Source organism: Hippopotamus amphibius, chromosome 11 (assembly GCF_030028045.1).
Source record: "Hippopotamus amphibius kiboko isolate mHipAmp2 chromosome 11, mHipAmp2.hap2, whole genome shotgun sequence".
NCBI lineage: Eukaryota > Metazoa > Chordata > Mammalia > Artiodactyla > Hippopotamidae > Hippopotamus > Hippopotamus amphibius.
This window is the reverse complement of record NC_080196.1, coordinates 62,713,174-62,726,582: the sequence shown is the minus strand read 5'-3', so window position 1 is coordinate 62,726,582 and position 13,409 is coordinate 62,713,174. Positions and strand designations below refer to the sequence as shown.

Sequence of the window (13,409 nt, the reverse complement as noted above, 5' to 3'; positions counted from 1 at the left end):
CCCCTAGCTCAGGCCTTCATCGTTTCTTGCCTGGATTATTGCAATATCTTCTCATTCATCTGTTCCTCTGTGAATCTATTCACTCAGCCGAACTTTCTTGAGCACCTGCTATGTGCCAGGCACTGCTCTAGGTCCTGGGACACAGCGGCAAACTCGGCAGAAAGGCCAGTGCCCTGAGGGGGTGCATGTTCTCATGGGGTGCAGACAGCGACCAAGTACGTGAGCAAGCTGAATACATGAGCGACCAAGTACGTGAGCAAGCTGAGTACATGAGCGACCAAGTACGTGAGCAAGCTGAGTACATGAGCGACCAAGTACGTGAGCAAGCTGAGTACATGAGCGACCAAGTACGTGAGCAAGCTGAGTACATGAGCGACCAAGTACGTGAGCAAGCTGAGTACATGAGTGACCAAGTACGTGAGCAAGCTGAGAATCCAAGATGTCTGGCATGTCTGTGGAGAAAAGAGACAGGATGAGGTGGAGGTGAGACGCTGAGGCAGGGGGAGGAAGGCCTGTCTGAGGTGGTGGCCTGAGGAAGGACAGTGACAGAGGGAAGAGCAGTGGTGGAGCTCAGGTCTGGCAGGTGTGAAGGGCTGAAAGGAGGTGTGATGAGGGGCAGGGCCTGAAGAGGTTGGCACCTGCAGAGCTGCATCCCTGGGGGGCTTCTCTGCTTATTCCCTCTTCCCAGCTTCCTGCTAGGAACTGAAGACAGGGGATCCTCCCCGAAGTCAGATCTGACTACACCATTCCTCTGTTTAAGGAAATAAACAAGAGTGAATGAATGAATGAATGAATGCATGAAAAACCTTAAATCCTTTTTCACAGCCCGTCGGGTGAAGCCCAAACTCTTTGAATTGGCACAAGAGCAACACCGTCTGTGGCCTTCATGCCCCTGTGACCTGTCTAGGGTCGTTCCTAAGAAGTTTCAGCCACACTCACCTTTCCCACTGCTTGAACATGAAAAGCAAGTCATTGGGGAGCTTCGTTTTGTCCATTCTCCTTGCTTTGCCTGGAGTGTTCTTCCTTCCCGTTCTCAGGTTGGCAAACTCCTCCAAGTCCTGTAGAAGTCATCTCAGGTGTCCCCTTGTCCACAAGGCCTCCTTGGCAAGGTAAAAGGAGTCCCTGCTGCTTGTTGCCTGAACTTTGTTCGTAACCCAGGAAGGAGTACTTGTCTGTGTCCACACCTCAGACTGAACAGTCCTCAGGATGCACTTGGCTGTCTGTTTGCCTTTGTCATGTGTCTCGTTGCTCTCTAACCCCTGCGCCCAGCAGTGCACCTGCCCAGGATAGAAGTTCAGTAAGTACTTTGAATGGAGGTGTCTTTTAAATGTCACACGTTTTATTGACAGATGCTGGGTTGAAGGAATGGCATGATTTAATCAGAAATCAGCTACCTTGAGTAATCAGATACCTTGAGTAATCACTCAAGGTGACGACTGAATGCTTGGGGTACCAGGTAGAGTCAGGATTTTTATTCCTTCCTGAAAATTAATGCAGTTTTAAAAATATTTAGTGCCACAGGACAACTAAGTTCATTATATGCAAGGGCAGCAAGGAGGCCTATAAACAGTGCCGATATTTTCCTCACAATAGACTATGAATGTTTTCAAGCCATTGCAGAGAACTTGGTTTGGCTTCTAGAATTCTTCTAATGGTAGAGGATGTCTAGTAACCGTATGTCCTGGTCTTTCTGGGAAAGGCCCAGTTCCATGTAATTTAATTCCATTTTAGAAAGGTGATTTAATCCATGTTTAATTAAATTCATTTGAATTTTTATAGCTTTGAATGATTTTTCAAATACATGAATTCACGAATCAAAATAAAAAGTCTTTTGTCAGATTGTCTAACTTTTGATTCTGAAAATATGGCCCTAGTAATGGCAAATGCATCTTAGGGCTGAAGACTTTGGGGGTGAGGGGGTGACTGTTACTGTTAGGAATAATTAACCTATAAGTCCAATCTCTTAAAATCCTTCCTTGTCATAGTGGATTTTTAAAATGTATATCACTTAGCTTTTGCTGCATAAGAAATATGCCAAAAAGAGCAGTCTTAAAACAACAGTTATGGCTCATGATTCTGTGGGTTAGAGATTTGGGCCGGGTTCAGCTGAAAGATTCTCAGGGAGCTACAGTTATCTGATGGCTTAACCGGGGCTGAATGGCCTAAGATAGTCTTATTCACCTGGTTTGGCATTTGGTGCTGCTACTGGCTGGGCCACATATCTTCAGCAGACTAGCCCATACTTGTTCACGTGGTAGCCGCATTTCAGAAGGGCTAATCCCAAAGTGCAAACACTTTTCAAGCGTCTGTGTCTTCTGATGTCCCATTGGCCAAAGCAAATCGCAAAGAAAATTGTAGACTCAGTGTAGGAGGGGACTACATAAGGGTAAGGAAACAGAGAGGCATGATTCCCTGGGAGCCTAATGCTATAGTCGTCTGCCACAACCTGGTACTAGCACTGGCATCCACTTCACCTAAAAGCTGAATCAAGATGTATAGGTGTGAATTAAAAAGAAAGTGTGGGATAGCAATTTGGAAAATGATGACATCTGCTATGTAGAGATGGCTGCCTGTCATGCAGGTTAGTAGTAGTATATCAACATAAACTCAAATAAATGTTAATAGCTTTTCACCTCCATTACGAATGTTCATATTGTTGGGTATTTGATGATATTAAGAAATGATTTTAAGTGGGACAGTGGTATACTGGTTATGGTTTTTAGAAATCCTTATCTTCTAGGGATATATACTGAAATATTAATGGATGAAATTATATAGTCTGGGATTTATCTCAAAGAAAAATCTTTGGGGGGAGGGTTGGGGGGAATGAATTGGGAGATTGGGATACCAAATTGTATGCTCTAAATAGATGCAGTTTATTGTATGTTAACTGTATCTCAATAAAAGTTCTAAAAAAATAAAAAATCTGGCCGTGGGGTCAGGGGCAAGGAGTAGATGAGACAAGATTGGCCAGGGTTGACAATTGTTGAACTATGATAGGTGGTGAGCACAAAAGTCTTTATATTCTTTTCCATAGTTTGTATATGTTTGAATTTTTTCACAAAAATTTAAAAAGAATGTTTAGATCATTCCGTGGCCTCAAAGACTGGTGGAAGTTGTCCCAGAGGCCACCTTAGTCTGCTCCTCACTGCTTTCTTGGTAGGATGGGTAAGGTGTGCAAGCAGTCAGTGTTGAATTCAGAACCTGCTGCTCCTCATCTGGGTTTTATAGACAGTGTTCTACATTTGATTAAACGAGTTAGAAGGTATCTGATGAGGGGTCCAGCAAACAAAACACTTCATCATTTGGGTGAGATTAGACATTGTTCAGGATATGGTTGATCTCACCTTGGGTCCCTTGGAGGACAAGGCACTCGTAGTTAATTGGATCTGACACCACGAATTCTGAGTAAGTCTCCTGGTAAGTGCTGTTCTCTGCAGGTGTTTTCCAGCCCTTAGTGGTCTTGACTCTAATCCGTAGTGCTCCCTAGAATCTGAAGAATTTGGAACTGCCATTCTGGCCCTGTACGTGAAAGTGGAGTCTCTCTTCCTATCATCAGCAGACACTGGTGCTTCTAAGATTCTTCTTGTAAAAACAAAACCAGGAATGAAGACCAGCCGCAAATTTCATGTTACAGCGTTCCTGACTGCCAAGCCCAAGGCTGCCCTTGGATCTCCTGGGATTCTGAGCCCCATATACCCCCTGCCCCCATGCACCCTTTTCTTTGTTTAAGGAGATGGATGTTTTGTTGAGGATCTGAACTTTAGAAAGTCCTCATTGAATTCCATTTTATGGTGTCACTTTGATAATTTTTCAAGACCTTTCATTTAAACTTTCTGATTGTCTCCATCTTCCTTGACAAAAGACAGTTAAAGTGGGTTTCACTTTGTGCACACTCCATGTGGCTCTCTGAAAGGCACTGTGAGTGGAGTGCTGTTTGATCCTTGCGTCTCTGAGGTTAGACAAGGAATTAGAAATATCTGAACTCTATACCCTAATCTTATCATTCCAAATGTGTGCTTAATTAGAAGCAGAATCAATACTTCAGGTCAGGATAAGTTCAAATTGTCTAGAATTTTTATATCTAAAAAATGAAGAGAAAAATAATTGGCGCGTGATATCTTACAGTACTCTCCTTGGTTGGGTGTGTAATCATCCTCACACTTTCCCCAGAGAATGCCATTTAAAGTGTTAAAGTTGAGCTGATGGAAGAGATTAAGCAAATACATGGTTTCTTTCTTAGTTCTTGCAGTTATGCTGCAGAGCACCCCACCCCCACCCCCCTGCCAGGAAACAGACTTTCCAGTGAGATTTTGTAACAACAGAGCTTTTTCTGAACCCATCAATTCTTACCTCAAACCTCCCCAAATTATGTCTGACTAGTAAATTCTAAGGGAACAGAAGAGTCAAAATATGATTAAATTGTCTTCCTCTATCTAGGAGTTTGTTATAGAATGTATCTGGGATGTAGACAGAAGAGTTTTCACTAAATCAATCTTATGTAAAAGCTAGAACGGGAGGAAACTGGAGACGGAGCAGATCAGAGGATCTTGATCTGTGACATAGGCCATGCATCTCAGGTGTCCATCCTTGTGAAATGCATGAGAGGAGTCAACCTGGCCTTGACTCAGCCAAGCTCACCTTGCTTTGTGAACACAGTTGGCATCAACACTTTGAACATAAGAGACCACCGATTTTGCAATGGCCAGGTTTTCTGTAGATAGGCGATGTCAAAGCAAACAGGATGGTTAGCCATCTGAGTCTTTATAGTACGTCTCCATTCTCTCACTTGTCAGGACCAGGTTGTGAAATGTGACCAAGAGCACCCACAAGGCTGGAAAATATGCACCTTTGGGGAGGTGAGACCATGCAGGTCCTTGGGTGCCAAGTCAGAGAGACTGCTGGATTTGCTTGGGCCTGGCCCATCTGGGCTGTGAGGTGGCCTGACCTGCTGGTACTGTGTGATGGAGGAATCTGGGGGCATCCTAAGCCCCTTCATCCAGGGGCACAGGTTGGGGAAGAATGGCCATATTTATGGAGTACCAGCCACAGGGAAAGCCCTACCCTAGCTGCTTTACATGTGTTGTATGTTATTCTTACCACAAACCTGGAAATGCAATCCTGTGAGCTTCATTTGCTGAGAGAGAGGCTCTTGGACAAGCGTTTTGCTGCGGGTCACACCGAGTTCATGAGCGGCACAGCTGGCCACACAGAGGTCGAGTCGACAACAACCTGTGCTTGTCTGACTGTCTAGTTTTTGAGAAGGTAGAAATAAAAATAATTAAAGAAGCTGGAGATACAGATGGGTATAGCTCAGGGTTGGGAAGAGTGAGGTCTGATGATGAGGCGCCTGTGCGCAGAGATGGTGGGTGTTCACGTGAGGTGAGAAGTCCGTGGAGTAGGACCCAGGATAGGGGAGATTAGGAGATGGCTGAGCTGGGCCTCTGGACAGGGCAGCACCCAACTAGGAGAGGGTTAAAAGGTCCCTGGGAAGTGTGCAGGGGCGTGGGGTGTGGGGTCAGTGACCTCAGGTTTCTACATGAGAGCCAAAGTAGCCAAGTGTAAGTGATTTTAAGATAAAAAAAAAAAAACATAAAACTAAATTCTAGAGATCCAGTCTATTTCTGGTCTATATTTTTGTGACCACACATGCAAGCAGACTCCATTCCCACCCAAGACCAGGCTGCATAGGGTTCCCTGTGAGGTGCAGGACGTGAGGGTCTAAGATCAGGCCTCTCAAAAGACCTGCAGGTGAGGCCGTTAGGCTCACCTAGAGTTTGTGGCTCGTGCCTCTCTCCTTGCTGTGCTCTTCTGAGCACCCTCGCTGGGAAAGCGAGCTCAGAAACCGTCAGGAACTCCTGGGCTTCCTGCCTCAGGGCTTCAGGAGAGACTTGGCCTCCTGGACCAGAGAAGAGCAAAAGGGGTGGGGCGGGAGGGGGAGGGGGCAAAGGACGAGAGATGACCTCAGAAAGGGCAGTTCTGGGGTGAAGAGCCCATCTAATTACAAAATATTTCTCAGATCTTCTTGTGACATCAGTTGGCCTTTTCGTATCCATTTGGGAAAATTACACAATGGCGAGCATCTTTTGGTTTGAAGGCCGCGCTTTGAGTTGCCTGTGGTTGTGATGACTTCGTGGAGAAGCGGAAGAGATGGTGTTAAGTCCTCATTGGGGCGAGACTGTGAAAGGCTGTCAGGTCTGACCTTGCTCTGGGCACTCTGTGCTTTTCCAGGTGGCACTCAGGCTCGAGGACGAGGATGGCGACGAGACCGCCGAGCCGCCCCCCAACGGGCGCCGGGACCGGAGGAGGGCCAGCGTGTGTTCCGGCACCGGCAGCGAGCACAGGGGTCTGGACCGCAGGCGGAGCCGCCGGCACTCGGTGCAGAGCATCAAGAGCCCTCTGTCGCCTCCGTCTAGCCCCTGCTCTCCGTCAGCTCCCGACTTCAAGCCCAGTCAAGTGCGAGATCTCCCTGACAAGTAAGCATTAACCCAGCCGCAGAGAGGGCAAGAATGCCGGAAAGAGGGAGGCCACAACCCCATGGGTGCCTTTGACCATCCCTGCCCTGCCTGCTCCCTGTCACTTCTCTACCATTAAACCATCACCCCCAATTCCCCCGGGACTTCCCAGGGTGAGATGGTCCTGGTGACGTGCACAGACTTGACTTACTAACTCCGTGAACTCATCTTCACCCACTTATATTTTTATATTATTTAGTATCTCAGTTAATATCTGGGTAGAACAGCTGTGCTTTATCAGCTAGAAAAGAATCCAAAACACAAAACTTTGGCCTAGAAATGAATGGTCTGCGCCTACAGCAATGTGAGATTACTAGAACCTGAGGTATTCATGACAATACATGGTTGAGGTTGAGTTAAATAGACCAAATATAGATGTTCATATAATTTCAATAAATACTAAGGCCATCATTTATTCAGTCAGGCAGCACACATTTTTATTAAGTGTCTGTTGTAGGCCAGGACTATTTGAAACTATGAAGATGTATAAATGGAAGAGGTATGATCTCCATTCCTGTGAACCTCTCATCTGGGCTGGGAGAAAGTAAGAATGAAGACAAGGACGTAAAAAGAAATAGAAAGATTGAGAATCCCATGAGACATTATATGTGTCCAACATGTAAAGTCTGACAGAATCTGTAGGAGCGCAGAAGTGGTTCCGTAAAACAGAGGCGCAGCACAAGGATGGCCATGGTGCTCTGGGCTCTGGGCCCAGTTAGATCTCCCCAGATGGATGCTCTCAGTGCACTGGGATGGTGGGACTCTGTGGACCCATCCATGCCAGCTAACTGATACACTGGTTGCTGGTGCAGCTCTTCCTGCTGCCCGAGGAAGCCCTGCTCCCACCACTTGACCAGAGCATTCTCCCCCATGGTGGACATCCGCCTGGAAGCCAAATGTAGGTCAGGAGGCTTCCGGGTGAAGAATATCACTCAGAATAAGTGGTATGACCTCAAGATAGTGATCCAGGTATGTCCCTTCCTCTCCCTCTGGAAGGGAACACCCACCCCCACCACTGCCAAGAACTGACTTGAGCAGTTTGCTATTCATGGGATCACCATCCCACCTTTGAGTGCCTCCTACTACAGAAGGAGGAGGGCATCAGTCTGAGAGTGATGTGCAAGGCATGGTCCATGTTGATACCCTTCTCCATCACACAGCCCTCCATCTACAGGTTTTTCTATCTCTAAGAGTGTGTGTACAGCAATCTCTATTTTAGTGAAAAGAAGACCAAAACTTCTGAATAGATTGAGGAATGAGAACATCTACTATGAACATTGTTCTTTGTGATCTAAGATCTTCAAGAAACTCCAGCAGTGCTCAAAAGGCCCTGGAAGCTCTCTGTAGCGCTGCTTCTAGCTAATAGCTTGAGAAATTAACATGGAGAGAGCTGAGGAAAGTGTCCACAGTGGGCTGAAAAATCTGTTTAGGCCCAGCAGAGAGGCTGAAAGTAGGGGTTATGGGGCCTTGTTAGTAGCACGTAGTGTTCTGACTTGTGTCATGTTTGTTCCTGTTCTGTTTCTTGCTGTTACACTTTTCACAGGTCCCTGTGCTGTGAGTTCAGGTGACCACACCTTGTGGTGTGTTGGCAAAGGTAACAGCAGACCACAGGAGTGGACATCCTGGGCACGGTTCACAGCTGTGAGGCTCTGGGCTTGGTAGGATCTGGAACGGGAGGCCGCAGACCCTCCTCCCAGTGTTCCTGCCTCTGGGTTTTCAAATAGCGCTGATTTTTCATTTTAATGAGATCATTACTTTAATGTAAATTTCATAGCATTTAAGAAAAATCCACTTTCCAGCTTACAAAGAAAGGTAACAGTTTTTAGAGTGATGATTATGAAGTGGCTTCATCCACGAAGCCTGTTGGAGGGGTTTTGCCCTGTGGCCCTAAAATGACACTGTAATTTTGGCAGAAGCGGGAGTAGGACAGAGGGAACGGGTGATGAGAAGCAAACTGGGAAACGGTCCCCGCATGCATAGCTTAGTCACCTGCTCAGCATCTGTGCCTCAAAACATTACCTTAGAATCAAGAAGTTCATTGTCCTTGATTCCCTGTAGACCTTGAAAGACACAGACGCATGCCTGACCTAGATGCTTCTTCATCTGTGTGAACGTTCTGGCCCTGCTTACTGCTAACTTGTAGCAACATGCCTGCATACATCACATATAAAGAATTTTAGGCTGAATTGTGTAACTCTGTGTCCCAACTAACACCGATACTTTTGAAAAGAAAGTGGGGCTATGTTACAAGGTGGAAAGAGATTCATGTTGTCCTACAGACAGAGGTAAGAACCAGTGCACTCTGCACTTCAGATGGTTCTTCTGTATCACTTGAATTGAATTCTTATGATGATCCTCTGTCGGGTCCAGGCAGGACAGATGTCATTATCCTCACCTTACAAATGAGAAAACGGTCAGGGATTTGGTGCCTTGTGATGAATCTCAGGACGAGGGGGCTAAGCCCTGATTACATCTGTCTTGGGCCTTTGCCTGTCAATGTCCGAACTGGGTAGAACCACTTCCCACCCGAGCATTCCTAAACAAAGTCACTGAGTGAGATTTGTGCTTCTGACTTTTTAGACAGGAAATTTGATTTACATACCGAGTATGTGTGTTTTATTCAGGTTAATATAAAAATTCAAAGAGAGTCAAACAGGAGAAAATCGCCAAGTCTTCTTACAGACTTAGGCCTGCTAGGCTGTGTACTTTAATAAGGACAAGTAATGCTCGAAACTCACATTGCTTTGCTTTAGTTTCTGAAGAAATAGAATTCCACGGTGAGCATTTACCAAATAAGGTGTAAGTTTATTGGTCATCTGCCACCTAAAAGTACCTTTTGTGACTGTATGTGCCGTGGTGAGTTTCACCTTTGCAATTAAACTTACAGATTTGATTGGAAGGAAGAAAAATGTTGATGCTTTCATTTTTTTTAACCAAGAAAATTATTTTTCGCATCTAATCATCAAAAGAGCCAGTATCTCTCATTTAAACTTTAATAGTATATAATGTTAGGACTAAAAAGTCTTCAAGGTTGTGTAGGCCACAGCCCAGAGCAGACGCCCTTTCTGTGCACTCAGCCTCAGACATTCTCCTCCCTGAGGCACCCCATTCTACCCTTGAACTTTTGGGCTTGTTAGGAAAGGCACCTGGTCTAAATTTGTCCCATAATGTGGTAGCTGTGTTGTGGCTTAGCATTTCACTGTATGGATGACACTTCCCTATAATGGTTCCCTTTTCATCCTGGTTCTTACCTCTGTCAGCACACACCAGGTCTTCTTCCTGCTCTGTGTGTCCATCTTTCTGAAATGAACATGGCATGGGACTTAATATATAAACTTTCAATTTCATCCTGTTGATTTCCACACAACATTCCAACCCGCAGAGGTAATTTGGAACTTCACTTAGTCACTCATGTTAGCAGTTGTGCTGTCCAGATTTCAGTCTTGTGTATATTTTCACACACATGGAAGAGTGACCTGGCGGGTAGTGGATGGTGACAACAGCTTGGGAGTGGATGGTACAGATGACTCCGACATGCCTCAAAGTCAGGAGTTGGAAATATTCTCTGTCAAGGGCCAGGGAATAAATATGTTAAGCTTTGCAGACTAGACAGTCTTTGTTCCAACTACGCAAATGAATTGTGCCTTTGTAGCACAAAAGCAGCCACAGACAACAGGTACGAGAATGAGCACGGCTGCCTTCCAGTGGGACTTTATTTATGGACACTGAGATTTGAGTTTTTCGTGTCATGAAATATTCTTTAGATTTTCTTCTCCAACCATTAAAAAATCATTCTTAACTGACAGACTGTACCAGAACAGGTGGTGGACCAGATTTGGCCCAAGCCTGGCCAACCCATATTCTAAGGGACTGGGCTTCTTGAGGGAAGTTGTGGCAGAAAATGGTCTGGAGTTGGCAAAGAGGAATCTGCGGATAAGAGAGGAGAACCCATCACGCCATATGAGAAGTCTGTTAGGGAAGAGCATCCTTACGTCCAGGGTTAGAGCGAGGAATATTCCATGAAGATGTGGAAGCTATTTGCTGATGGCTGCTCATGAGTTCCCAGTGGAAGGCTGAGGGGGTTGGAGAGGATGGAGATGAGTCCGACTAGGGGACATACAGAGCCAGTGGGGAGGAGGGCGTGTGGCCATGAGTCCAGGGAAGGATGTGCTGCTCAGGGAGGTGGAGGCAGGCTGGGATCAGTCCCAGGGGTCCCATAAGGCAGTGGTCTTGAACCGGAAGTGATTTTATCCCTAGGGGACAGTGGGCAATGCCTTGACACTTATTTTGGTTGTCATAACTGGGGTGGGGAGTGCTCTCGGCATCTGGTGGGTAGGTCTAGAGATGCTGCTAAACATTCTACAGTGCAAAGGACAGCCCCCCCCCAGCAAAGAATGATCTGTTCTAAGATGTCAATGGTGCTAAAATGCCAGCCCTGCCTTAGAGGAAGGCAAGTAATTGGTTGTAATTTTCACCCCCTTCTTGGGATGATGCCAAGGCAGGGGAGTCTTTTTCTTTTCTTCTTCTTTTTTAGCTCTTTATTGGAGTATAATTGCTTTATACTGTTGTGCCAGTTCCTGCTGTACAACAAAGTGAATCAGCTGTATTTATACATATATCCCCATAGCCCCTCCCTCTTGAGCTTCCCTGCCACTCTCCCTATCCCAACCCTCTAGGTCATCACCCATCATCAAGTTGATCTCCCTGTGTTATGCAGCAGCTTCCCACTAGCTATCTATTTTACATTTGGTAGTGTATATATGTGAATTCTACTCTCTCGCTTTACCCCAGCTTCCAGGGAGTCTTTTGACTGTTGGAAGCAGGGTGGCTTTCTTGAACTTTGTGGACCTATCTTACATGCTTACATGCATGGGTCAAACTTAACTTTCTTTAAGAAAATATAATTCTTAAATTTTAGGGCTACTATATAGATAGTACAGTAGAGTCTCTTTTTTTGTTTGTTTTGGTTTTAACTCCAAAGTTTTCTACTTCACATTCTCAGGGAATGTGCTAAGCCTTCTTTGAGAACCAAAAGTTTGACTAAATCTTACGATTTTCTCTGTAACTGAAATGCCCAGCATATCCAATTCTAATCAGCTTCACACCTATCACAGTCCAAAGGAAACTGACATGGTGGAATGTGACACCAGCATACGACAAAACGGCAAGACAGAAAACTGGTGATATGATAAAAGGTGTGGTCTTCTGCAGCCAGACTCGGGACCCTGGTTGGAGGAAGAGGAACACAGGGGACAAACTCACTAGAGCCATCTCTGTCCACGCTGTGTTCACAGATGTTCAAGTGGAGTTGAGAACTCAGCCCGAGGAGGAGCGGTGGGCACCCTCCTCTTGGCTGGTGGTGTCATCAACTGAGGGTCAAGAAATGGAAAAGTTAAATTCAAGAATTGCTGTTTCATCCATGGAGGTCAGAGCTGGGTAAAAATAAGGGATAAAGGCTTAATATCTGTTATACAAAACTACTCATTCCAATAAGTTGAAGGTGATAAGGAAGTAGACAGACTGACCGGGTATGGTCAGGCCTGGAGCTTGCAGTTGGGAAGGACTGGCCGCAGCAGTCTGACTTACAGACGTGCCTGACCTTCCAGCAGCACAGAGAGAATGTGGCCTGGCCCCACTGGTCCTGGAGGGGGAGAAACCAGGAGGGCCCATCCCCAGGTGGGCTACAGGCATGGGTACTGAGCTAGGGTAGCTAGCCCACCCGTGCTGCCGCGGGGAGTCTGGCCGGGAGTGGTGTGAGGACAGTGTGGACGCCTCAGCAGAAGTGCAGTCACCCCTGCTGGTCAAGAACAGGTCCCGGATCCTCAGGAGCAGAGGAGCTCTCGGTCTGCACACGTCCTCCCCAGCATGGAATTTGGAATTCCTGCTGTTCAGGACCTGGAATGGAGGTGCTCGCTGCCGCCACAGCTAGCCGTGTATCCATGCTGGCATGGCCCCTGGCACAGAATGAGGACAGAAAAAATAGCAGCTTTTTATGTTTTCAAAGAATATACTGAGCACTTAATTATCTGCCAGGCATATGCTAAGAACTTTAGTGTACTCACTCCGCTTTTCACTGTTACCCTGTGAGGCAGGTACTGTTATCTCCATGTGACAGGAGGAGAAACTGAGGCACAGAACATTGAAGTAACTTGTCCAGAGTCCCACAGCTAATATATGTAGAGTTGGTTTTAGAGTTTAGGTGGCCTAGGTCCAGAGTCTTTGCCCTTCACCATTTTATTTAACTAACACCCCTCCTTTTTTTCCTCTGATTCTATAGAAATAAAACAAATATACTGGGTACTTGGCAGTTAGCAAGCAGTTATCAAATGCATGTTGCCATTCCTCTATGTTATTAGTTCTAGTTTTTTGTCAGTACATTTAAAAAATTACTACAGTACATTAAAAATTATTGCTTAGTGTTCTGTCATAAGGATGTACCATAATACCGTAATGCCTTTGTTCATTTTCCTATGGATTGATTCCAGTTTTTTCCTAATACCAAACTTTCTATAATGAACACACACACACACACACACACACACACATTTGTGCATGTACATTAACATTCTTTTAGGAGAGATTCTTAGAAGTGAAATTCTACATCATGGGACACTCACATTTTATAATATTATATTAAATATTGGTGTCAACCATATTGCTCTCTAAAAGGCCATATCAATTTGCTATTCTACCATAAGCGTATGATTGACCATTTTCCCATACCATCACCAGCACTGGATGTTAAGGGTTTTTCAGAACTTTTATAATTCTGAAAAGGAAAATCTGGTGCTTCAGCATTTTACTTTGCATTTTTCTGTTACTTACTACTGAGGTTGTCCATCTGTAATTGCTACATTGGCTGTGGACATTTCCTTTTCTGAGTATTGTCTGTTG

General features: G+C 45.4%; 1 protein-coding gene across 4 annotated transcripts in view; it reads left to right on the top strand.

Annotated features, from left to right (window-relative positions):
- The window catches only part of FHOD3 (formin homology 2 domain containing 3), a 475,552-nt gene that overhangs the window by 311,352 nt on the left and 150,791 nt on the right, over nucleotides 1-13,409 (top strand). For all 4 annotated transcript variants that reach the window (XM_057698544.1, XM_057698543.1, XM_057698545.1 and 1 more), the window contains exon 10: nucleotides 6,232-6,476. In XM_057698544.1, the coding sequence (XP_057554527.1) occupies nucleotides 6,232-6,476 (245 nt within the window). The remainder of the gene's footprint in view (nucleotides 1-6,231; nucleotides 6,477-13,409) is intronic.